The following is a 24,322-nucleotide window of genomic DNA, read 5'->3' as shown; positions in this document are numbered from 1 at the left end:
TGCTGGCTCGAATCTCTCCAAGGCTCAAGGTTGACTCAGCCTTCCATCCTTTCTAAGGTAGGTGAAATGAGGACCCAGTTTGTGGGGGCCATAAGCTGACTTTGTATAAATATACAAAAGTATGAAGGCTATTGCTTAACGTATTGTAAGCCGCCCTGAGTCTCCGGAGAAGGGTGGCATATAAATCAAATTAAAAAAAAAGAGAGAGAGAAACAAAGGCACTGGGGCTTTTGCAGGAAAGCAACATTGCTAACTCTGTTTCCAGTCGGCGTCTCGTTTGTTTCTGAATTTCATGGGGCTTTGCCAAGTAAGGCCTTTGGCAGGGTGTCAAAGAAGATAAAGGTTGGTGATTATCCCGAAGGACTTCTTCCGAAGGACTTGTTTTGCAACTAATTGGGACAGCTGGGAATGAACATAATTCTCAGTTGTTACAATAAAATAGGTTTGTTTGGGACTAATTGTGTCTTATAATGACTCAGTAAGCCTAGGTCACAACCAAAGAGGAGTGATTCTTATTGAGCTAAATATCAACTATAGAAGAGGGGTAGGGGTGGGGGAGCTTGATAAAAATCAGATTTGGGTTGCCGGAGTATGGCGAAATGTGGCCCAAAGTCACAAGCGAGAGGGGCTCTTTCCCCGAGAGTAGCTTGAAATATTTGATATGCAGGAAAAGAGTGAAGATGGACCCTCTCTAGCTATTCACAGAGAATATCTAATACTTACGCAGGTTGTTGCTTTAATCTGGCCAGATATAGGACACTGATGGCTAACCTTTTTGGCGTCGTGTGCCAAAAGCGGGGGGAGTGTGGGGGGTCGCATGTGCGCATGCCCACACCCATAAATTAATACGCCCTCCACGCATGCGCACGTGACCTCCCCACGCTTTTGGCAGGCAATGGCACAGTGGGCCCAGTAGGCCTGTTTTTCGCCCTCCCCAGGCTCCAGAGGCTTTCTTGGAGCCTGGGGAGGGTGAAAACAGCCTCCCCCCCCCCCCCAGAGGCCCTCCAAAGGCCGGAAACAGACTGTTTCCCGACTTCCGGTGGGCCCAGAAGGCCCAAAAATCAGCTGACCAGCACGCACATGCACGCTGGAGCTGAGCTAGGGCAATGCTCACATGCCCACCAATATGGCTCCACGTGCCACCTGTGGCACACGTGCCCATAGGTTCGCCCTCACAGATATAGGAGATCACCAGGCTGAGCCTGAGGGAGGTGTCAAGCACATCATCAGTTTGGAGTCCCTTTGTGTTCACAAGAGATCTACAGTAGTGGCCAAAATTGTGGAAACCTTTTGGGAAAAGTGTCTTTTTGAGCTTTGATGGCTAATAACACCACTTTTTTTGGGGGGGGGGGAGTTTCAAGATTATCCTATTCCACTGCTGGAATGGCCTGGGAATAGCCCAGACCTTCACCCAATGGAAAATCTATGGAGCCGACTAAAGAAACTGGTTAGTCAGAAGCGACCCAGCAATAAAACCCAGTTAATAGAAGCAATCCTTCAATCTTGGTTTCACATTAGAACAGCTGCAGAACTAAAAGACTTGGTTCACTCCATGGGAAGACGTTGTAAGGCCATCATTCATGCTAAAGGTTACCCAACTAAGTATTAACTGACATGGTGATAATTTTTGTATATCTTGTTTTTACTATGGTGATAATTTTTGTAGATCTCGTTTTTTCTACGTGTTTCAATTTTTTTCACTGCTATTCTAACAGCAAATCCTTCGTAAAAGTTATTGCATTACATTTTTCATTAAATTATCTTTCCATTGATAAATAATTTTATGGTACTACTCAAAAAAAAGTGGTGTTATTACTAGTTTTAGAAAATACACTTTTCTCAAAAAGTTTCCACAATTTTGGCCACTACTGTAAATCCAGCCCAGCTTGAATTCCATTGACTTATCTACCACTAATTTGCTTTGACTGTTAGTAGTTCAGATTCGTGTCCAGAGCGTTACCATGCAATAAACCTGAAGTCATTTGAACCGCCTTGCTTCCTGATCGATTTCGCCTGACAGATCCCTGGTATCGGATAAACGTGCCAATGTCTCTTACCAACTAGGACGGTGATGACCTTATTGCTGGCATATTGCTCAATTTCCCGTAGCCATTCGGAGAGGCATCGGAAGGACTCTTCGCAGGTGATGTCATAGGTCAGGATTAACGCGTTGGCACTGCGATAATAGCTCTGCGTAATGGAACGAAATCTTTCTTGTCCCGCTGTGTCCCAAATCTGCAGCTTTGGGAAGAGAAGAGAGGGAAAACAAAGGGTTAGGGGAAGGAAAAAAGAACGTGTTCGCATTAACGCCAATAAAACCTGTGACCTCATGTCCTTCTTTAGCCCACAGATCCTCCACGTGTTCCCATCCATATCAAGTGTCCACCTCTATTTCTTTCAAAACTTTTTTAAATTAAAAAAAAAAAAGTATAAAATATAAAAAAGCAAAGAAAAAAGAAAGGGGAAAAAGGTATTGATAAAGGAGAATATTTGTAGTTCAGGGTTGAAAGGAAAAGTCCCTGGTGCTCTCTGAGCTTGATTGTGTGTTTTTTTGCAGACGTTTCATTACCCAACATCATCAGGGCTAGAAGGGAGTGCGATTAGCACTGATGATGTAACCCAGTCAGGTAATGAAACGTCTGCAAAAAAACAACCAAGCTCAGAGAGCACAAAAGGACCTCACGGCGAATGTATCCTCCCACCAAAACATCTTAATGGCATTCAAAGCAAGTGACATGCCAACTTTTGAGGTTTATTCTCCAAAGGTTTTAGCTGAATTCTGCATCCTTTTATCTGGCTTCTCTTTTTTTTAAGTCTTTTCTTTTAAAAAAAAAATAAATATTGGGCACTAATACTGATTTTGCCTGTTGTTTGTTTGTTTGACAGAATTTTAATAACTCGGTTTTTCATTTTCTTGGAAAAAGAAAAGTTTCAGTATACAATGAATTCAGCAAACCCCTAGATTAAGGTTTCCAGAGCTATGGGCCAATATGATTAATAAATGAGAGCCAACGTCAACAACAAAGAGCCTTGGTGGCGTAGCAGACTAAAGTGCTGTTAAGTAACACCAGCTGCCTGCAATTACTGCAAGTTCAAATCTCACCAGGCTCAAGGTTGACTCAGCCTTCCATCCTTTCGAGGTAGGTAAAATGAAGACCCGGATTGTGGGGGCAATAAGCTGACTTTGTATAAAAAGGAACATCGCTGGGGGGGCCGAAAGCCCTACTAAGCAGGTATATACAAAAGTATGAAGGCTGTTGCTTAATGCATTGTAAGCCGCCCTGAGTCTCCGGAGAAGGGCGGCATATAAATCGAATCAATCAATCAATCAATCAATCAATCAATAAATAAATAAATAAATTTAAAAGTGAAATTTTGTTATGGAGAATCATTTAAAGTAATGTATACCGTACGTGCAAACTTATTTTTTTTCCCAAGCTGCAAACTTTTTTTTTCCCCAAGCAAGCAAAAGATTGCCTTTCCTTTTAAACAATAACTGTTGTTCTCTGGCCATTAGCCTTCCATCAAATGTACCTGTATTAAAAATGCAGTATTTGCTATTTTACAGAACACTCCTGCATGTCTTATCATGGCCTCTTAACTATAAATTACACAGGACTGTAGACTAAATCAATGGAGCGGTAGACAGGCTGACTACGAATACATGATACCCAAGCTCGGTATGCAACAAACTAATAATATTGTTCTGACCTAGGCTTCCTTAGAAATTAAACAGCACAAACTTAGTCCCGGCAAACCTCTTTAATTCCTATGGCTGTAAATTACTTTCATTTACAGTCTTTCAGAGGAAGGTTGTCAATACCCACCTATCTCACGTGGAACTCAAAGAGCTAATTTCCAGACACAGGGCAAGGCCAAACTTGGCACAGAGTCACAAACAGAAGTTTCAAATCTTGAATCGGCCAGATGAACGAATCGCTTCCTGCAAAAGTTCACTTCTCTTTTATGTCTTATGGGAGGGGCCAATCATCTCCAAGCCTTACTCCCAAGTCGACCCTGTTTCCCTAATTGTTCCTGTCTCCTGGCAGCTCTGTGCATGCGCACACCGGGAACAGGCTCACGCTGTTCTTCTGCCTCACTGATGTCAGACTCCAGAGACTCCGGAGGCAGCAAAGAACCACCAGATGGCCTTGGCCCCCTCTCTGCCTCCGACTCAGAGCCATTGTACGAGCCTTCCCCAGACTCCAGGACTGGCCCACGTTCCTCCCCAACCTCCTCACTGTCCGAATCTGCTGGCCGCTGGTGGGCCACAACAAATATATCCTCAACTTTTAACCCAGGGGTGGACAACTATGGCCCCTTTTAAGACTTGTGGACTTCAACTCCCAGAATTCCTGAGCCAGCATGGGGAACTATGGCCGCTTTATGACATGTGGACTTCAACTCCCAGAATTCCTGAGCCAGCATGGGGAATATGGCCGCTTTATGACATGTGGACTTCAACTCCCAGAATTCCTGAGCCAGCATGGGGAACTATGGCCGCTTTATGACATGTGGACTTCAACTCCCAGAATTCCTGAGCCAGCATGGGGAATATGGCCGCTTTATGACATGTGGACTTCAACTCCCAGAATTCCTGAGCCAGCATGGGGAACTTTGGCCCCTTTATGACATGTGGACTTCAACTCCCAGAATTCCTGAGCCAGCATGGGGAACTTTGGCCCCTTTATGACATGTGGACTTCAACTCCCAGAATTCCTGAGCCAGCATGGGGAACTTTGGCCCCTTTATGACATGTGGACTTCAACTCCCAGAATTCCTGAACCAGCATGGGGAACTTTGTCCCCTTTATGACATGTGGACTTCAACTCCCAGAATTCCTGAGCCAGCATGGGGAACTCTGTCCCCTTTATGACATGTGGACTTCAACTCCCAGAATTCCTGAGCCAGCATGGGGAACTATGGCCCCTTTATTTCCTCCTATTTTTCCCACAACCACCACCCTGTGAGGTGAATTGGACTGACAAGAGAGAGAAAAACTTGACTGGCCCAAAGTCATCCAGCTCGCTTTCCTGGCTAAGGCGGGATTTGAACTCAGGACCCTTGTGCCTTAACTCTCTATAGACCAAACTGGCTCTCTTTTCTAACACAGATTGTGACTGCGCGATCGCCCTCCCCTCCCCATTAATCTGGGATTCAAACCGCATAAATGTTTTTAATGCAATTTTCAGCAATTCTGCCTGAGCAAAGAGACTTGTTATTTCAGCTTTGCTCTTGTGAAGTGCTGAGGGCAGCCCGTGGCTCCAGCAGGAGAACCAAAAAACAACTTAAAAGCAACTCGATTCCTACTGAAGGAAAACAACCACAGATGCTAAACTGCATGCCGAGCCAAGCCTCGCTGAAAACATCATGGAGTCAGCAGTTAATGGGTCCTTCTGCTTAAGGAAGCCTATCCAAAACGGGTCCCTTCCAGATGCTTTGGGAAAAGGGATTGGGAAGGTGGGGGGGGGGGAAACACTCTTTGGGATGGAAAAAATTGGCTCCTTCTGTTAAGCTCCAGAAATGATCACAGCAGCTTATGTGAGCCAGAAGAAACAAAGCTACCCTCGCCCTTGCTTACATATTCTAAAAGACCCAAGACCAAAGGAAACAGAGACGATGAAGAAAGAGAAAAACACCCATTTTGAAGATCGGTTTTGAAAGTGGCAAAGTTCCTAAAATAATCGGCTTGAAAGGGCAAAGAGAATAAAGCAACAATCTCCATCACTTCCTCTTTCTTTTTTTCTTTTCTTTTCTTTTCTTTTCTTTTCTTTTCTTTTCTTTTCTTTTCTTTTCTTTTCTTTTCTTTTTTTCTTTTCTTTTTTTCTTTTCTTTTCTTTCTTTTTCTTTTTCTTTCTTCCTTCCTTCCTTCGCCTCTCTCTTGCAACTGATCATCCCACATTTCCTTCTGTCCTTCCTTCCTTCCTTCATTTCCTTCCAGCCTTCCTTCCTTCCTGGGCCTCTCTGTTGCAATTGATCATCCCACATTTCCTTCCGTCCTTCCTTCCTTCCTTCATTTCCTTCCAGCCTTCCTTCCTTCCTTCCTTCCTGGGCCTCTCTGTTGCAATTGATCATCCCACATTTCCTTCCTTCCTTTCTTCTTTCCTTCATTTCCTTCCAGCCTTCCGTCCTTCCTTCGCCTCTCTGTTGCAACTGATCATCCCACATTTCCTTCCTTCCTTCCTTCCTTCCTGGGCCTCTCTGTTGCAACTGGTCATCCTACATTTCCTTCCTTCCTTCCTTCCTTCCTTCCTTCCTTCCTTCCTTCCTTCCTTCCTGGGCCTCTCTGTTGCAACTGATCATCCTACATTTCCTTCCTTCCTTCCTTCCTTCGCCTCTCTGTTGCAACTGATCATCCTACATTTCCTTCCTTCCTTCCTTCCTTCCTTCCTTCCTTCCTGGGCCTCTCTGTTGCAACTGGTCATCCTACATTTCCTTCCTTCCTTCCTTCCTTCCTTCCTTCCTTCCTTCCTTCCTTCCTTCCCCTCTCTGTTGCAACTGATCATCCTACATTTCCTTCCTTCCTTCCATCCAGCCTTCCTTTGTCTTTCTGTCTTTCCTTGTTTTCTTCCTTTCTTCCTTTCATTCCTCTCTATCTTTTCTTCCTCCCTCCTCCCTCCAGTGTTCCAATAGTTGAGGAGTTGCCACAAAGATGAGGAGGTCAACCTATTTTCCAAAGAACCTGAAGGCAGAATAAGAAGCAATGGATGGAAACTAATCCAGGAGAGAAGCAACCTAGAACTAAGGAGAAATTTCCTAACAGTGAGAGCAACTAATCCGTGGAATGACTTGCCTCCAGATGATGTGAATGCTCCAACACTGGAGGTTTTTAAGAACGGATTAGATTGGAGACTAAATTCCACATGGATGGTTGGAAATTGTCCTTTAAGTTGTCCTCAGTTGCAAGGCACACTTTTGGAACATGAACAGATTCTAAGCTTAGGCAGGAAAGTTAAACAACGACTTACCTTTACTTTCTCACCATTTATCTCCACCGTCTTAATCATAAAGTCAACCCCAATGGTGGCTCCTTGGCCTGGTGGGAAAAGTCCCTTAATAAAGAAAGAAAATAAAAATATTCAGACAACACTTTCAGCTCTGGAGATCGTTTGGCACACCATTATTGTTTCAGCCTTGGATGAATGGACTTACAAACATTCATTTAGCAAAGGTTAGAAGTTACAACGGCACCAAAAAATGTGACTTGCAATTTATCCTCCCACTTACATCCATTGGAACATCTGCATGGTCATGTGACCAAAATTTGGACGCTTGGCTGGCAACCAACCAACCAACCCAGCCTATGTCAGGCTTCGAAGGGAGGGAGAGATTGGAATGTATAGTCCAGACGATAACAAGAAACTGTCTCATGGGAACCAAGGACGTTTCAGCAGGTGTCCGCCAGAGTCGTTGAGGTTTTCGCATAACACCTGGGCACCTAATTGGACAATGTGACCTGCACTAATGGGGGGGGGCTTATTAACAACAGAAATTTGGGGGCTCAATTGTGGCTGTAAGTCGAGAACTACTTGGGTAGAAGGAAAAAGGGGGGCAAAAAAACAGATCAAAGTTCTAAAACCTCACATTTGTAGGTTCAGCTCATTCACCAACTGGCACTAAAATAGCCAGGTCATAATCGAAAGCATTTTCCCCCCCATTTCATTTCAGACTGTTGGCACCGGAGTTTCCCAGAATTATTGTATACCTGGAGCCCGATCTATCAACATTTTAAAAGGCCCTAAAACCCATTTTGTCTGCAGGTGGCTGCGTGAAGCTGGTTTAAGTATTAATTCTCCCTGCAGAAATAAATGCCTTGTTGTTTCCATACGGGTTTTAAGGATCGCTTCCAACATTACGAGCCATCGAGGGGATTGGAGCCTCTGTATTTCAGCGGCGATCTCCAAATGGATTTGAGCGAGCAACTGAATTCATTATTGATGCTGGGATGTATATTGCTTTGCGTGGCAGCTGGCTTACAGGCACATCAAAAATAAAACAATGAATTACTGCTGCTGAAGTGTCATTTTGATGTGGTAGACAAGAGAGTACACATGGGAGCAGCAGACAGACTCCCAAGCTGTTATGCCCCCATCGGAGCCTGAATCTGAGGAGTAAGACGAGCCAGAGCTGGAGCTAATGGAGATCGAGGACTTGGGAGGAATGTGAGGAGGAGCAGGCCGAGTCAGCCCAGGGCTTTTCAGGATTGGGAAGGCTTGTAGGCAAGGAGGAAGGGAGGCAGGATGACCAGTGAACATGAGGAGCGACAGAGCTCAGGCGATGAGCAAGGACCGCCCCCTCCTGATCCCCGAGCACGGAGAGTGAAGAGAAGGCGGGAACAGGGCAGGCCGACCCGATAACTCGGGAGGAGAGCACCCTGCCCTTCTTCACAAGGCATACCTGGGGACTGAGCTTTAAGGAAACGCTGTGGGGAGGGGCATTTGTCAGGAACAAATGCTGAATTCACGGAGTGTTGTATGCCGTTGCCGACATTTGGAGTTTCCTGGACTTCTTGCTTTATTTCTTGCTCCCTGGATTAATTGCCTTGTTCCTTTGCTTTCTGTACTCATTGACTTATTCCCTTGCCCACTGGATTTCTTGCTTTGCAGACATTGTGCTCACAGCATTATGCTGGATTACTTGCAGGCAGAGGCTCACTTTGCTCTGGGATTTGCCATCAACATGGGAGCATTTGGGGGAAAGTTGGAGCGGTAAAGGGGTGATTTGAACTATCAGCTGACTGTGTTGCCTCTGTGCCTTGCCCCGGGTCATCACACAAGCATTTTTTAATGAGATCCATGAAACAGAGCCTTTCCTGAGAAAATTTGAGGATTTTCTTTTTTAAAAAATGTCCTGAGATTGGATCAGATAAAACAACCAGCCAGTGGGATCTTAAATTTGTTAATTTATTCACTAAATCTGTAAGTCTGCCCAATTCTGTAACGACTCTGGATGGTGCATGATTCAAAAATAATTAGCAAAGCAAAAAATGCAAGTTGAGAGCAACTGTAGGTTGCTAATGTAAGTCGTCCTTGACTTACAACAGTGAGTTAAGGTCGTATGTCGTGTCGGTCGTTAAGCGGGCCAGCCTGTGACTATGCCCAATTTTGTAATCTTTTCTGTGACGGCCATTTAGCAAATGCAGTGGTCATTATATAAATGCCACGGATGTTAAGTGAATTGGTTATTCACTTGGTTATTTCTATCTTAGAAACCAGGAGACTGGGAGTTCTAGTCCCCTCTTGGGCCTGACAGCTGGCCCAATATAAAATATAAAATAATAAAATAAAAATAATAAGATAAATAAAATAAAATAAACAATAAAATAAAATAAATAATAAATAAAATAAAATAAACAATAAAATAAAATAAAACACAATAAAATAAAATATAAAACAATGCAGTAAAAGTAATATATAAAATAAGATAAATAAAATAAAAAATAAAATAACATTAAATAATAATATAAAATAATATAATATAAAACAATAAAAATAATAAAGATTAAAATAAAATAACATAACATAAAATAATAAAGTAAACCATAACTTTAATGGGATTTTTAAATTTTATAGACTTGGGGTTTTAAATTGGGAGGCCGATAATCTCTTTTAATTATCTTAACTTTTGTATTGTATATATTTTAATTTTGGCTGTTCACCGCCCTGAGTCCCTTTTGGGAGAAGGGCAGTATACAAATTAAATTAAAATAAATAAAATAAAAATAAATAATAAAATAATATAATATAAAACAATAAAATAAAAATAAGATTAACATAAAATAAATCATAAAGTAACATAACATAAAATCATAAAATAAATCATAAAATAATATAAAACAATAATATATAAAATAATAAAATAATAAAATAAAATGAATCATAAATACATAAAATAAAACGTATCACCTCCCATCAAAAGCAAATGGCTAGGAAATTGGGGGGTGGGGTGGGGGGAATCATATCCTATATAGTCCTTTCTGCCCGATACGCAGAAATATCTACGAGGCTCCGATCGGAATGGACGCCTTCTTACCTGTGTGAATCGTCGCACTAAGCAGGTCTTCCCCACACCAGCGTTCCCGATTAAAACTATTTTGAAGAGAAAGTCATAATCTTCCATACTCATTTACCAAGCTGCAAGGAAAAGGAAAAGGGGAAAAAAAAAAGAACTCAATCGATCCAGAAGATATATATATATATATAGCTTTCTAACAGAAAGCGGCGGAGAATCTAGAAAACGTTACAGGATTAGAAGCAAAACGATTAGTAGCTGGCAGATCCAGTGACTTTTTCGACGACTAACAGACTTTGCTCCTTCAACTCTGCAGGACAAAGGTCCCCGTGTATTGGCCCTTTCTTCCAACACTACAATATTTATTGAAATGTAATGCTAGAACAGAACTGCCAATCCTCAACTTACAACCACAATTGGAACCAGAATTTCCACTTTTAAGCAAAGGAGGCAATTAAGTGAGTTATACCTGATTTTACGGCCTTTGTGTTGTTGTGGTTTTTTGTTTTTTGGCCACAGTTGCTACATCCTCGCACCTATGAAGCCACGCGGGCCGGCCCCTTACGTTTTCCAGGATGGCCCTGCAGGCCAGATCCGAACACATTGTAGGCCGGATCTGGCCCGCGGGCCTTGTGTTTGACTGCTCTAGCTAAACTGGGATCAGACTAAGCTAGTACTTAAAAGAGAGTTTAGCAGGGAATATAAGGTAAAAGTAAAGGTTCCCCTCACACATATGTGCTAGTCGATTCTAGGGGGCGGTGCTCATCTCCATTTCAAAGCCGAAGAGCCAGCGCTGTCCGAAGACGTCTCCGTGGTCATGTGGCCGGCATGACTAAACACCAAAGGCGCACAGAAGGCTGTTACCTTCCCACCATAAAGGTGGTCCCTATTTTTCTACTTGCATTTTTTAACGTGCTTTAGAACTGCTAGGTTAGCAGAAGCTGGGACAAGGAACGGGAGCTCACCCCGTTACGCGGCACTAGGGATTCGAACCGCTGAACTGCCGACCTTTCGATTGAGAAGCTCAGCATCTTAGCCACCGCGTCCCTACCAGCAGGGAATGTAGCTGTGGGTTAAACCAGCAGGTAAAGAAAAATATATTGGGAAAAAGGCCATTACAAACCGCTCCAAAAATTCACCGGAAGTTTGAATCAAAGAAGACCCCCAGTCTCCATGTTTTTAGGGGCATCACACGGCTCTCGCGAAACAGGTTGGAGACCCACCAAAGATTTTCAACACTCATAAATCCTAATCAGTTCCACCCAGTAGTGGCTTCCACTTACCAATTTGGAACTGTGAGTGCGCGTGGCGCTTCTGCGCATGCGCAGAACCTTCTGCGCATGCCCACAGCATCCGTGATGATGTCCAGGCGGGTGGGCGGAGCCTCCCGCCGCTGCCATTACTGGTTCGCCCCAGTTCGGGCGAGCCAGTAGAAACCCACCCACTAGTTCCGCCAGAAGAAGGGCCGAGGTGGCGCAGTGGTTAAGAGTGCAGTACTGCAGCTACTTCAGCTGACTGCTAGTTCAGCAGATCAAATCTCACCGGCTCAAGGTTGACTCAGCCTTCCATCCTTCCGAGGGTAAAATGAGGACCCAGATTGTTAGGAGGCAATATGCTATTTAGTATACTGTCTTTGGTGTAAGCCGCCCAGAATCCTCAGAGAGTGGGCGGCATAGAAATATGACTATAATAATAATAATAATAATAATAATAATAATAATAATAATAATAATATAGAAGACAAGAAAGTGGAGAAAAATAATGGCTTAGAAATCCTGGAAGCCTCAAAATCTCGCAAGAGCTGAAATTTCCAAGATGTTTGTGAATCTGACCTTCTTTCTAGCTATTTTCTCTCTGCCGATAAGGACTTCCGCGTGACCGACGTGCCGCAGAGCAAAAAATCCATGCTGGGGTGCGTGTATGTGTGTGAATAAGAATTAGGAAGGAAAAAAATTCAGATGGCTGGTTGCTAATCTATGGGAAACTGAAGACGAAGAGAAAGCCAGACACTTACTGGAAGGGACAAGGGAGATTAGGCATGAAATGTTCTCTCCACATAGTAAATATTTACTCGGATTTATCTGGTTGCTGCAGATACATCTGGAATGCCACGACGAGGTAGTCAAAATGCACGAACTCGGCTAGGAGAATTGAAGCCCGCCTCCCCACCCCCTCCCAAAAAAATAAGGCTTCCAGAGGTCATAAGGACCGGAAACTTGTTCCTTTTTGAACTGCATGACCATGGGGAATGCTGCAACAGTCTCCAGTTGTGGAAAACGGCCGGAAAAAATCACTTTTTTCAGTGCTGTTGTAACCTTGAATAGTCAGTAAACGAGCAGTTGTAAGTCGAGGACTTATAGAAGCACACCCACCCACATTCATTTCATTTCATTTCATTTCATTTCATTTCATTTTATTAGATTTCTATACCGCCCTACTCCCGAAGGACTCAGGGCAGTGCACAGCCAAACAATAAAAACACATACAATACAAAATTTAAAAAATAGAATAAAATCAAATTAAATAATTTTGGCCCTGACAAATTTAAAACCCCAAACTTTTAAAACCAATTTAAAATTGAATATATAAAATACTAAAAGATATTTAAAATTTTAAAAATCTTTTATAAAAGAGGGGGAAAATTAGGCCAGGCCGGCCTGGTGAAATAGTAGGGTCTTTAAGGCGCGGCGGAAGGTGCGCAGATCCGGGATCCTCCGTATCTCTGGGGGGAGCTCGTTCCAGATAGTAGGTGCCCCCACAGAGAAGGCTCTCCCCCTGGGGGCCGCCAGTCGGCATTGTTTCGCCGACGGCACCCGGAGGAGCCCCTCTCTATGGGAGCGTACCGGCCGGTGGGAGGCTATTGGTGGTAGTAGGCGGTCCCGCCAGTAACCGGGTCCTAAGCCATGGAGCGCTTTAAAGGTGGTAACCAGAACCTTGAAGCACACCCGGAAGACCACTGGGAGCCAGTGCAGCTCGCGCAGGAGGGGTGTTACATGGGAACGCCATGTCGCTCCCATTACCACCCGCGCGGCCGCACTCTGCGCCAGTTGGAGCCTCCGGGTGCTCCTCAAGGGGAGCCCCATGTAGAGAGCGTTGCAATAGTCCAGGCGGGAGGTGACAAGGGCATGAGTGACCGTGCATAACGAGTCCCGATCCAGAAAGGGACGCAACTGGCGAATCAGACAAACCTGATGAAAGATCCTCCCGGTCATTTGGCTTACTATTTATATAAATTTGTCTGAAATGGTATAAGGCAGTGATGGGTAACCTTTTTGCCATCGCGTGCCAAAAGCTGGGGGAATGCGGGGTAGTCATGTGCGCGTATGCCCACACCCATAATTCTAGGCGACCTGCCCCCCCCATGCATGCGCATGTGATCCCATGCTCCCCCCCTCCACTTTTGGCATGTGACACCATGGTGGGCATAGTAGGCCCATTTTTTTTGCCCTCCCCAGGCTCCAGAGGCTTTCTAGGAGCCTGGGGAGGGCGAAAACAGCCTTCCCCGCCCCACCGGAGGCCTTCCAGAGGCCGGAAACAGCCCGTATGTCAACTTCCAGTGGGCCCAGAAGACCCAAAAATCAACTGGCCAGCGCACGCATGCATACTGGAGCTGAGCTTGGACAACGCTCGCGTACCCAGCAATATGGCTCTGCGTGTCACCTGTGGCACACGTGCCATAGGTTCGCCATCATGGGTATAGGGTTTCCTGCCTGAGTAGGGGGTTGGACTAGAAGACCTCCAAGGTCCCTTCCAACTCTGTTATCCTATCCTATCCTATCCCTATCCCTATTCCTATTCCTATCCCATTCCTATTCCATTTTATCCTACCCTACCCTACTCTATTCTATTCTATTCTACTCTAGTCTACTTCTATTCTACTCCTATTCTATTCTACCCCTATTCTATTCTATTGCTATTCTACTCCTATTCTATTCTACCTATTCTATTCTACCCCTATTATATTCTACTCCTATTCTTCTAGTCTACTCCTATTCTATTCTATTCTACTCTATTCTACTTCTATTCTACTCCTATTCTATTCTACCCCTATTCTATTCTATTCTACTCCTATTCTTCTAGTCTACTCCTATTCTATTCTATTGCTATTCTACTCCTATTCTATTCTACTATTCTATTCTATTCTAGCCTATCCCATTGCATTCCATCGCATCCCATTCCATCCCATTCCATCTTACCCTATTTTACTCCTATTCTACTCATATCCTATCCTATCCCATCCCATTCCAAATTCTGCATTAAAGGCATGCTATTGAGCTGCAGAATACTTTGCTATCGGTAATGCATTCCTTTTAGTGTTTATCTCCAACTGCTTGTCAGAAGAAAAGCTATTTCGCCTCATCGGATGATAGAGGGACATAAATAATGACCTCACCCTACAAGCTTCTTCAGCATCGCCCAGAGAATTCAATCCAGAATTCCTCCGTCTCAGCAGGATTTGTATACAGCCGTTCTCAAAACTGTTTCTTTACTACCATGATTTCCCCCAAAATAAGACTGGGTCTTATATTAATTTTTGCTACAAAAAACGCATTACGGCCTATTTTGCAGTTAGGTCTTATTTTGGGGAAAATACAGTACTAAACGCTTCCGTCTGGTTGATGATCTTAACTGGGACTTATTTTTTGGGTAGGGCTTATATTAGGAGCATCCTGAAAAATCATGCTAGGGTTTATTTTCCGGTTGGGTCTTATTTTCGGGGGAAACAGGGTAGTTAAGGAAGATTCCCCAGGAAATTGCCCAGGCCAGGGCTTTGCTCAACTTTGGCAGCTTGAAAAGATGGGAGGCTTCAACTCCCAGAATGACCACCGTGGACTATTGCTTTCCGGCTTGCAAACTGAGCAGCTGGTTTTGATTTTGAGTTAGTGTGCATTATTCTAACTTTTTTTGTGTGTGAGAGAAAGAGGGAAGGAGGGAGGGAGAGAGGGGGAGAGAAAGAGAGAGAGAGAGAGAGGGAGAGGGAGAGAGGGAGCAGCAGGATGCTGGCATCCTACCTTCACAAGAATTGTGTGGAGTCAATGAAACAGAAGGCTTGTTTGCAATGGGGCATGGTGCCATGCTTAGGGTAAACCACAGTTAAGAGACATTTGGCACAGGGAGAAGCTATTTGTGGGTTCTGCTGACCATCCAACATTTCCTTCCTTCCTTTCCTTCTCATTATCCTTCCTCCCTTCCCCTCATACATTTTCCTTTCCTTTCCCTTTCCTTCTCATTAGCCTTCCTCCGCCCCTCATACATTTTCCTTTCCTTTCCTTTTCATTATCCTTTCTCCCCTCCCCCCATACATTTTCCTTTCCTTTCCTTTTCCTTCCTTTCCTTTCCTTCTCATTATCCTTCCTCCCCGCTCATTTTCCTTTCCCTTTCCCTTTCATTCTCATTATCCTTCCTTCCTTCCCTCATCTCATTATCCTTCCTGCCTTCCCTCTTCTCTGCCCGTCTTTTCAAGCAAATTTGGCACCATTTCATCACATTTCCTTGCAAGGGATTTTCACTTTTTCCTTCACTTCTGTTCCAACACTGAATTTGTTCTGTCAGACCTGCCACAAACTTAAACCTCTAGGTAGAAAACAATACTTGGCTCCATTTGCTGAGAGAGAGAAAGAGAGGGAGAGGGAGAGGGAGAGAGAGAGAGAGAAGATAGAGATGGATGGATGGATAGATAGATGATAGATTAGAAATAAAGAGATATAGATAGATAGATAGATAGATAGATAGATAGATAGATAGATAGATACCGTGTTTCCCTGAAAATAAGACCCTGTCTTATTTTATTTTATTTTTTTGAACCCTGAAATAAGTGCTTGGCCTTATTGCCATGCGCTCAAAAGCCCGATTGGGCTTATTACAGGGGATGTCTTATTTTGGGGAAAACAGGGTATAGAGAGATAAATAAAATAGAGATAGATAAAATACAGATAGATAGATGATAGATAGATAGATATAGATGTGTGTGCACGTGCACATTGCATTGCAGTAATGCATAGCCAAAACTGAGATTCGCCCGCCAAAATTCCTACACTATACTTTCCCCTCCTTTCCCATCTTTCATTTCCCACCCTATGATAACAAATTAAAATCCTGCAAGCTGTTTTCCTAACCGTCAGTTCAATGTGCTCTGGTAGGCTTCTCCCACTTTCCTTCCAGCTGGGCAACCTTGAAGCAGCATTTCGAGAAGACACAGCAACTACTTTCGGTTTCCCAAGTATGCCCCTCCCCCCCCACTTTGTCCCCCTTTCTCCCTAGTTCATGGCAGACTATCACTGCATCTCAGCGAAGCACAAAGCAAGCATGAGGTGGCAGTTGACATTGTCCTTCTGCAATCGCATAGGTAAGATTGGGGCGGGGAGATATCTATATGTTATTTATAGCAGCCATGCTGGCTGAGGAATTCTGGGAGTTGAAGTCCACACAGCTTAAAGTGCCTGAGGTTGAGAAACCCTGATCTATAGTAATGTTGGTTTGTCTAACTGGGCTTAGAAAAAAAAGTCGTTTGCTCGTGTGTACAGAGCACAGAGTCATATGATAGAAATCCTGCAAAAAGAAATGAAATAAAATAAAAAAATACTGTTCGATTATCCATTCACTTTATATCTATATTTATAATCTATATATTTCCTTCCCCCCCCCCCCCTCTGAAAGCTTGTTTTACTTCTGTGGAAGACTCCAAAATGTTTGCAGTATTCATATCTGGGGAATTTCTGAAGCCGTTGCCCGCTTAAAGATGCCTTACCTGATTAACCGCTGCTTTTGATTTATCGATTTAATAAAATTCTGCTTATGTTTGCAAAGAGAGCAGAAGAGCAGAGCTCCAAGGAAGAAAAACACACGGTGTTTCGTTTTATTCTCGCACAAGGAGAAATACACCCCTGTCCTCTTTTCCGCCTTTTGAGTTTTAAAATGAGCCTAAAATCCAAAATCCATTTCGGTGACCAGTTTAATTAGAGGGCATTTTTAAGAATTGATTTTTGAAATGGAGGCTTAATGAGAAAAAGATTAAGGTTTGGCCACAGAGGCATTCTTTGGGGGGTTTTTCTGAGGTAAAATGGAGAGGTTTGCGGGAAAGATCTTCCTCCTCAACGCAGGTAGAAGGGCTAAGCGTGAGTGTGATGGGGGGGGCTGTGAGATTTGCAGATTGGTAATGGCGGTTATATTGACTGACGATGGCAACTCTACCGATCAAAACCCCTTTCCCTGCTTTTAGGTGTTTTTCAACCTCAGCAACTTTTAAGTTCTGGAAAGGAAGGAAGCAAGGGAGGGAGGGAGAAGGAGGGAAGGGAGCGAGGGAGGGAAGGAAGGAAGGAGGAGAGGGGAGGGAAGGAAGGAAGGAAGGAGAGGGGGGTGGGAAGGAAGGAAGGAGGAGAGGGAGGAAGGGAGGAAAGGAAGGAGGAGAGAGGGAAGGAAGGAGGAGAGGGAAGGAAGGAGTGGAGGGAGGAAGGGAAGGAAGGAGAGGGAGGGAAGGAGGAGAGAGAGGAAAGGAAGGAAGGGAGGAGGACAGGGAGGGAAGGAAGGAAGAGAAGGAGGGAGGACAGGGAGGGAGAGGGAAGGAAGGGAAGGAGGGAGGGAAGGAGGAGAGAGGGAGGAAAGGAAGGAAGGGAGGAGGACAGGGAGGGAAGGAAGGAAGAGAGGGAGGGAGGACAGGGAGGGAGAGGGAAGGAAGGGAAGGAGGGAGGGAAGGAGGAGAGAGGGAGGAAAGGAAGGAAGGGAGGAGGACAGGGAGGAAAGGAAGGAGGAGAGAGAGGGAAGGAAGGAGGAGAGGGAAGGAAGGAGTGGAGGGAGGAAGGGAAGGAAGGAGAGGGAGGGAAGGAAGGAAGGAAGGGAGGAGGACAGGGAGGGAAGGAAGGAAGGGAGGGAGGGAGGACAGGGAGGGAGAGGGAAGGAAGGGAAGGAGGGAGGGAAGGAAGGAGGGAGGGAGGGAAGAAAGGAGAAGAGAGAGGGAGGGGAGGGAGGGAGGGAGGAAGGAGAGGGAAGGGAGGGAAGGAAGGAGGACAGGGAGGGAGGGGAGAGGGAGGGAGGGAGGGAAGGAAGAGGGAGGGAAGGAAAGAGGAAGGTTGGGAGGGAGGGAGGGAGGGAGGGAGGGAGGAAGGAAGGAAGGAAGGAAGGAAGGAAGGAAGGAAGGAAGGAAGGAAGGAAGGAAGGAAAACAAAGGGAGGGAGAGGGAAGAAAGAAGGAAAACAAAGGCAGGGAAAGGGAGGATTTTGCATTTTTGTCCGCCTATCAATTACTTTTTCGATTATTACCATTAGTATTATTATCTCCTGATATATGAATGTTGTAACAGACGAATACAAAAATATGGTTTACAATAAACCATAACTAAGCGTGGGTGAACCTACTACCACTGGCACCAACTCAGTGTGGTTTGTCTGGGCATAAACCAAGTTGCCAACTCGGATTAATGATCAGTACGTTGGATGGAGAAACCTCTTCTTTCTTTTCTGCTAACCCTGCCTGGCCCAATCTTCCTTCCTGGCTGAAAGTTTTGGGTTATGTAATCCTTTCCTTATAATCTTTCCTGAGGAACATCGCCCCCTTGTGGAAGACATAGGCATTTCACTACCTGAGCAATTCACAGGTAGTCCTTGACTTACGTTACAACCATTCATTTAATGACCCTAGTTACAATGGCACTGGAAAAAGTGAGTTATGACCATTTTTCACACTTATGACCCTTGAAGTATCCCCACAGTCACGTGAGCAAAATGGCAACTGACTCATATTTACGACGATTGCTGTGTCCCGGGGTCACGCAATCCCCTTTCGACAAGCAAATGAGTCTCAATGAGACTCACTTAACCACCCTGCAACTAACGTTAACAACTGTGGTGATTCACTTTACAACTATGAAAAGAAAGGTCATAAAACGGGGCATAATTCGCTTAACAAGGCGTCTCACTTAACAACCGAAATGTTGGACTCAATTGTGGGCCATAAGTTGAGGACTTGCCTGTATTACGGTCATAAACCAGCAAAAAAAGCTACGTATGTATCTGTTGTTTTTAAATCCTTGCAAAATAAAAAGAAAGCAGCCCCTGGATGAATTTGAAAGGGGACTTGCAATAGAAAGGAGACCACCAGGAAACCCTGTGGATGAAACCTCTGGAAAAGGATAACAACAGCAAATCTCTGGTGCCCTCTGTCGGCAAAATTAAAGGATGTCAGTGTATAAGAGGACATGAATTGGAATAGACATAGCAACAGGTCAGCCAATGGGGACTTGTTTGGTGACTCAGACAGTTTGGAGCCTGGGCTGTTGGGGGTTCAGGAGAACCTCTCGCTACGATTCTGTGCAGTTCGGAGAACCCGCAAAATCCTACTCCTAGCTGGCTCCGCCCACTCTGCCCCACCCCTCCCAGGAGTCCCCACATGGCCGTCTTGGATGCAGGTAAGTACAGGGTGCACATAGAGGTTCGGGGAGGGCAAAAAACGGGCCTACCGGAAGTTTGGGAAGGCCAGAAACAGGCCCATTTCCCGCCTCCAGAGGGCCTCTGGAGCCCGGGGAGGCCATTTTCGCTCTCCCAGAGGCTCGAGAAAAACTACCCACGCCCACCATGGCCACACCCACCCAGCAACCAGGCAGAGAACCCCTTGGTAAAAGTTTTGAAGCCCACCCCTGTTATGGCTTCTTCTGCATGGCTATTGTATATAAAGAAGTTTCTTATATAAATGAATCCTACTGAATTGTTTCCTTGTGTGCTGGTTGGATGGCTGCAAACTCTTGCAGGAAGTTAGCACCCACCCCTCTCCTCGGAAAATGAGATATTTTAGGAAAGATTAAAAGGGCAGAACATTTCCCCTAAAAGGGAGGCAGAAACTCAGCCTCCACTCCCACCTTTGTCAACGGGCTATTTAAGGCCTGGGCCAGTCTATTCTACATAACAAAGATCTATCCTCCTTCAGGCAGAGCCATAGTAGGAATTGTCCAAAGCCCTTTCATTACATCATCACCCAGCAAGGCTCAACCAAGCCTGGGACACAGACAACCTACAAAGTTACCCCTGCATGGCCCCATGGGAGTCTGACAACCAAACAAGTTCAAATTCAAAAGCCCAGAGAGGGTATAAAATTTAGGCACTCTCAGCATCTCTTCCCCCTTTTTTTTTTTCTTCACCCAAGATCTTCAAGGCATGTGGTCCTGTCTACCATTAAAAACCCTCTTTCCAAACAGCTTCCATGTTTCCAGTGTCTTTTTCCCCACTTGGAACTGAACCCAGAACGACATTTCTTCCCACACTCTAAGGTAAAGGTAAAGGTTCCCCTCGCACATATGGGCTACTCGTTCCTGACTCTAGGAGGCGGTGCTCATCTCCGTTTCAAAGCCGAAGAGCCAGCGCTGTCCGAAGACGTGTCCGTGGTCATGTGGCCAGCATGACTCAATGCCAAAGGTGCATGGAGCGCTGTTACCTTCCCACCAAAGGTGACCTCTATTTTTCTACTTGCATTTTTAACATGCTTTCGAACTGCTAGGTTGGCAGAAGCTGGGACAAGTAACGGGAGCTCACCCCATTATGCAGCACTAGGGATTCGAACCGCTGAACTGCCGACCTTTCGATCGACAAGCTCAGCGTCTTAGCCACTGAGCCACCACGTCTCTCCTCCAACACTCTTTAACGAAGGATATATCTGTATTGCCAACAAATGCCACCCAATATCTCTGTTTTATGATGTGCTCTCTCTCCTTGCAGTTCGAACGTTGGCAAAGCAGGGGTAAAGCAAAGCATATATTTTGCTCAGCGCTCAAGGTTGCCCAAGGACGAATAGAGATAAAGCCTCTATTTACTCTCCAACAGCTGATAGCGTGATAAACCTTTTAATAAGTAATTATCGCTGCCTATATAACTTCTCGTATATTATCCCCCTTCCGACCGCCCCATTGGCAGTTTGCACACGCAGGCAAAGAAATCATTGTGTGTGCAGGAGGAGGGGGGGGTGCTTAAGTCAAATAAGGTTGCAAATCAAGCGGGATCTTTTTTTTTAATTAAAAAAAATCGGTTGTTTCATTCCCACCGTTCTGCTTTGAAATAAAAAGTGTGGAGAAGACAAGACAGAGGAGAGAAGCAACCTAGAACTAAGGAGAAATTTGGGACAATAATGTATTCCTTATTCCCTATTCTATTCTATTCTATTCTATTCATTCCTTATTCCTTATTCTATTCTATTCTATTCTATTCTATTCTATTCTATTCATTCCTTATTCTATTCTATTCTATTCTATTCTATTCTATTCTATTCTATTCTATTTATTCCTTATTCTATTCTATTCTATTCTTTTTTTTTTTTTTTTTAATTTGATTTATATGCCGCCCTTCTCCGGAGACTCAGGGCGGCTTACAGTGCGTTAAGCAATAGCCTTCATACTTTTGTATATTTATACAAAGTCAGCTTATTGCCCCCACAAACTGGGTCCTCATTTAACCTACCTTAGAAAGGATGGAAGGCTGAGTCAACCTTTCTATTCTATTCATTCCTTATTCCTTATTCTATTCTATTCTATTCATTTTATTCTATTCTATGTATTCCTTATTCCTTATTGTGTTTATTCCTTATTCTATTCTATTCTATTCTATTCTATTCTATTCTATTCTATTCTATTCTATTCTATTCTATCTATTCTATTCATTCCTTATTCTATTCTATTCTATTCTATTCTATTCTATTCTATTCTATTCTATTCTATTCTTCTCAATACAGGTAGTACTCGACTTACAACCATTTGTTTAGTGACTGTTCGAAGTTACAACTGTGCTGAAAAAAGTGATTTATGACCATTTTTCACACTTATGACTGCTTCAGCTTCCCCAGGGTCACGTGATCAAAATTCAGCCGTTTGGCAACTTGGTTCATATTTATGACGGTCGCAGTGGGTCATGTGACTCCCCTTTGGCAACCTTCTGACAAGCAAAGTCAACGGAGAAGCCAGATTCGCTTAACAACGGTGTGACTAACTTCACAACGGCGGTGGTTCACTGAAGAACGGTGCCGAGAAAGGTCGTAAAATGGGGAGAAACTCAAACAGCAACTCTTTCACTTAGCAAAGAAAAATTTGGGGCTCAATGAGGGCCGTAAGTCAAGGACTACCTGTACATATTAATTGGGGCAAAACTCACTTAGCAACAGAAATTTGGGTTCTATATCATGGTCGTATGACAAGGTTGACTCAGCCTTCCGTCCTTCCGAGGTCGCTAAAATGAGGACCCAGATTGTTGGGAGCAATAGACTGACTGTAAACCGCTTAGAGAGGACTCTAAAGCACTTTGAAGCGGTATATAAATCTACATGCTCTTGCAAATGGAAGGAGGGAGGGAGGGGGGAGGAGGAAGGAAGGAAGAGAAAGGAGGGTGGGAGGATGGAAGGAAGGAAAGAAGGGAGGGAGGGAAGGAGGGAGGGAAGGAGGAAGGAAGGAGCTGTGGTGGCACAGTGATTAGAATGCAGCATTGAAACCTAACTCTGCCCACTGCCAGGAGTTCGATCCTGACTGAAATTTAGAAACTTAGAGAGGGCTGTAAAGCACTGGGAAGTTATAATATAAGTCTAGGTGCTATTGTGAAGGAAGGAAGGAAGGAAGGAAGGAAGGAAGGAAGGAAGGAAGGAAGGAAGGAAGGAAAGAAGGAAGGAAGGAAGGAAGAGGGGAGGGAAAGAAAGGAGGGAGGGAGAAGGAGATAAGAAGGAAGGAAGGAAGGAGGAAAAGAAAGAAGGGAGGGAGGGAGGGAGGGAGAAGGAGATAAGGAAGAAAGGAAGAAAGGAAGGAAGGAAGGAAGGAAGGAAGGAAGGAAGGAAGGAAGGAAGGAAGGAAGGAAGGAAAGAAGGGAGGAAGGGAGGGAGAAGGAGATAAGAAGGAAGGAAGGAAGGAAGGAAGGAAGGAGGAAGGAAAAGAAAGGGAGGGAGGGAGGGAGGGAGGGAGGGAGGGAGAAGGAGATAGGAAGGAAGGAAGGAAGGAAGGAAGGAAGGAAGGAAGGAAGGAAGGAAGGAAGGAAGGAAGGAAGGGAGCTCCATGTGTTACCGTGGTGGCGCAGTGGTTAGAATGCAGTATTGCAGGCTAACTCTGCCCACAGCCCGTCAGCAGTTCGATCCTGACTGTTTCAAGGTTGACTCAGCTTTCTGTCCTTCCAAGATCAGTAAAATGAGGACCCAGATTGTTGGGGAGTAACAGACTCTGTAATTCGCTTAGAAAGGGCTGTAAAGCATTGTGAAGCGGTATATAAGTCTAGGTGCTATAAGAAAGGGAGGGAGGGAGGGAATGAGGGAATGAATATGCTGACTCTATAAACCGCTTAGAGAGGGCTTATTTATTTATTTATTATTTTTATTTCTATACCGCCCTTCTCCTGCGGGACTCAGGGCGGTGTACAGCCGAGATAAAACATTGCATATAAAATTTAAAAACAGTTTAAAAAACAATTAAATAATTTCGGCCCAAGATTTAAAAACAACCCAATTAAAACCGAATTCAATTAAAACTGAGAGGATGGGATCAAGCCAGCCCGGCTAGATGGAATAGGTGTGTTTTCAGGGCCCGATGAAAAGTCCGGAGGTCTGATATCGTGCGTATCTCATATTAGCACTGGGAAGCAGCATATAACTCTAGGTGCTATTGCTATGTCAAGGACTACCTATCAGGATTATTCACGCTTGTACTCCTTGTTAGCTTCAATCCAAGCTTTTCCATCCAGGAATCCAAGGAGTTTTTATCCTCATTAAGAGCCCTGAAAAGCTGGGATAGGCTCAGCAGCACAAACTGGACCACTACGAATATGAGGCTGGGAGCTCCGCTTGCTCAATGCCTCCGGTCCCCTTATGTCCTTGGCTTCAAAAAGAAAAAAGAAGAGGTGAATCAGGTCCTTTCATCAAGATGCAAAGCATGAGTTGCTTGCTTCCCGCAACCCAGCAACAGGCAAACACACCTCCTCTTAAGCACAAAAGTCTTTGGGGTAATCCGCCCCACCCCTCTCTGCTTCTCGTTCTCCACAGAATTCTATTAAACGCACCATGGTTTTCGCGCATGGGGAAACAGAGGAAGTCCTCGACTTCCTACGATCAAAACTGAGCCCAGAAGTTCTGTTGTTAAGTGAAACCTTCTTTCAGTTAAGTTTCCCCCCACTTTTTACCACCTTATTGGCCACCGTCGGGTGAGCTCCGTGGCTTACCGTAGTGGCGTGGTGGTTAGAATGCAGTATTGCAGGCTAACTTCCCGCCTGGACTACTGTAACGCTCTCTACATGGGGCTCCCCTTGAGGAGCACCCGGAGGCTCCAACTGGCGCAGAGTGCGGGCCGCGCGGGGTGGTTATGGGAGCAACA

General features: G+C 44.6%; 1 protein-coding gene across 1 annotated transcript in view; it reads right to left on the bottom strand.

The window, feature by feature from the left end:
• The window catches only part of RAB30 (RAB30, member RAS oncogene family), a 47,289-nt gene that overhangs the window by 2,737 nt on the left and 20,230 nt on the right, over positions 1 to 24,322 (bottom strand). The window contains exons 2-4 of the mRNA XM_070942965.1: positions 10,033 to 10,133; positions 6,969 to 7,052; positions 2,058 to 2,241 (exon numbers count right to left, since the gene is read on the bottom strand). Of these exons, the coding sequence (XP_070799066.1) occupies positions 2,058 to 2,241; positions 6,969 to 7,052; positions 10,033 to 10,125 (361 nt within the window). The 5' untranslated portion in view covers positions 10,126 to 10,133. The remainder of the gene's footprint in view (positions 1 to 2,057; positions 2,242 to 6,968; positions 7,053 to 10,032; positions 10,134 to 24,322) is intronic.

The sequence above is a fragment of the Pituophis catenifer genome, unplaced genomic scaffold, assembly GCF_029215685.1.
Source record: "Pituophis catenifer annectens isolate HBS135680 unplaced genomic scaffold, rPitCat1.0.hap2 SCAF_4, whole genome shotgun sequence".
Classification (NCBI taxonomy): domain Eukaryota; kingdom Metazoa; phylum Chordata; class Lepidosauria; order Squamata; family Colubridae; genus Pituophis; species Pituophis catenifer.
Note: the sequence above shows the minus strand (reverse complement) of the source record. Positions and strands in the feature narration are given on the sequence as shown.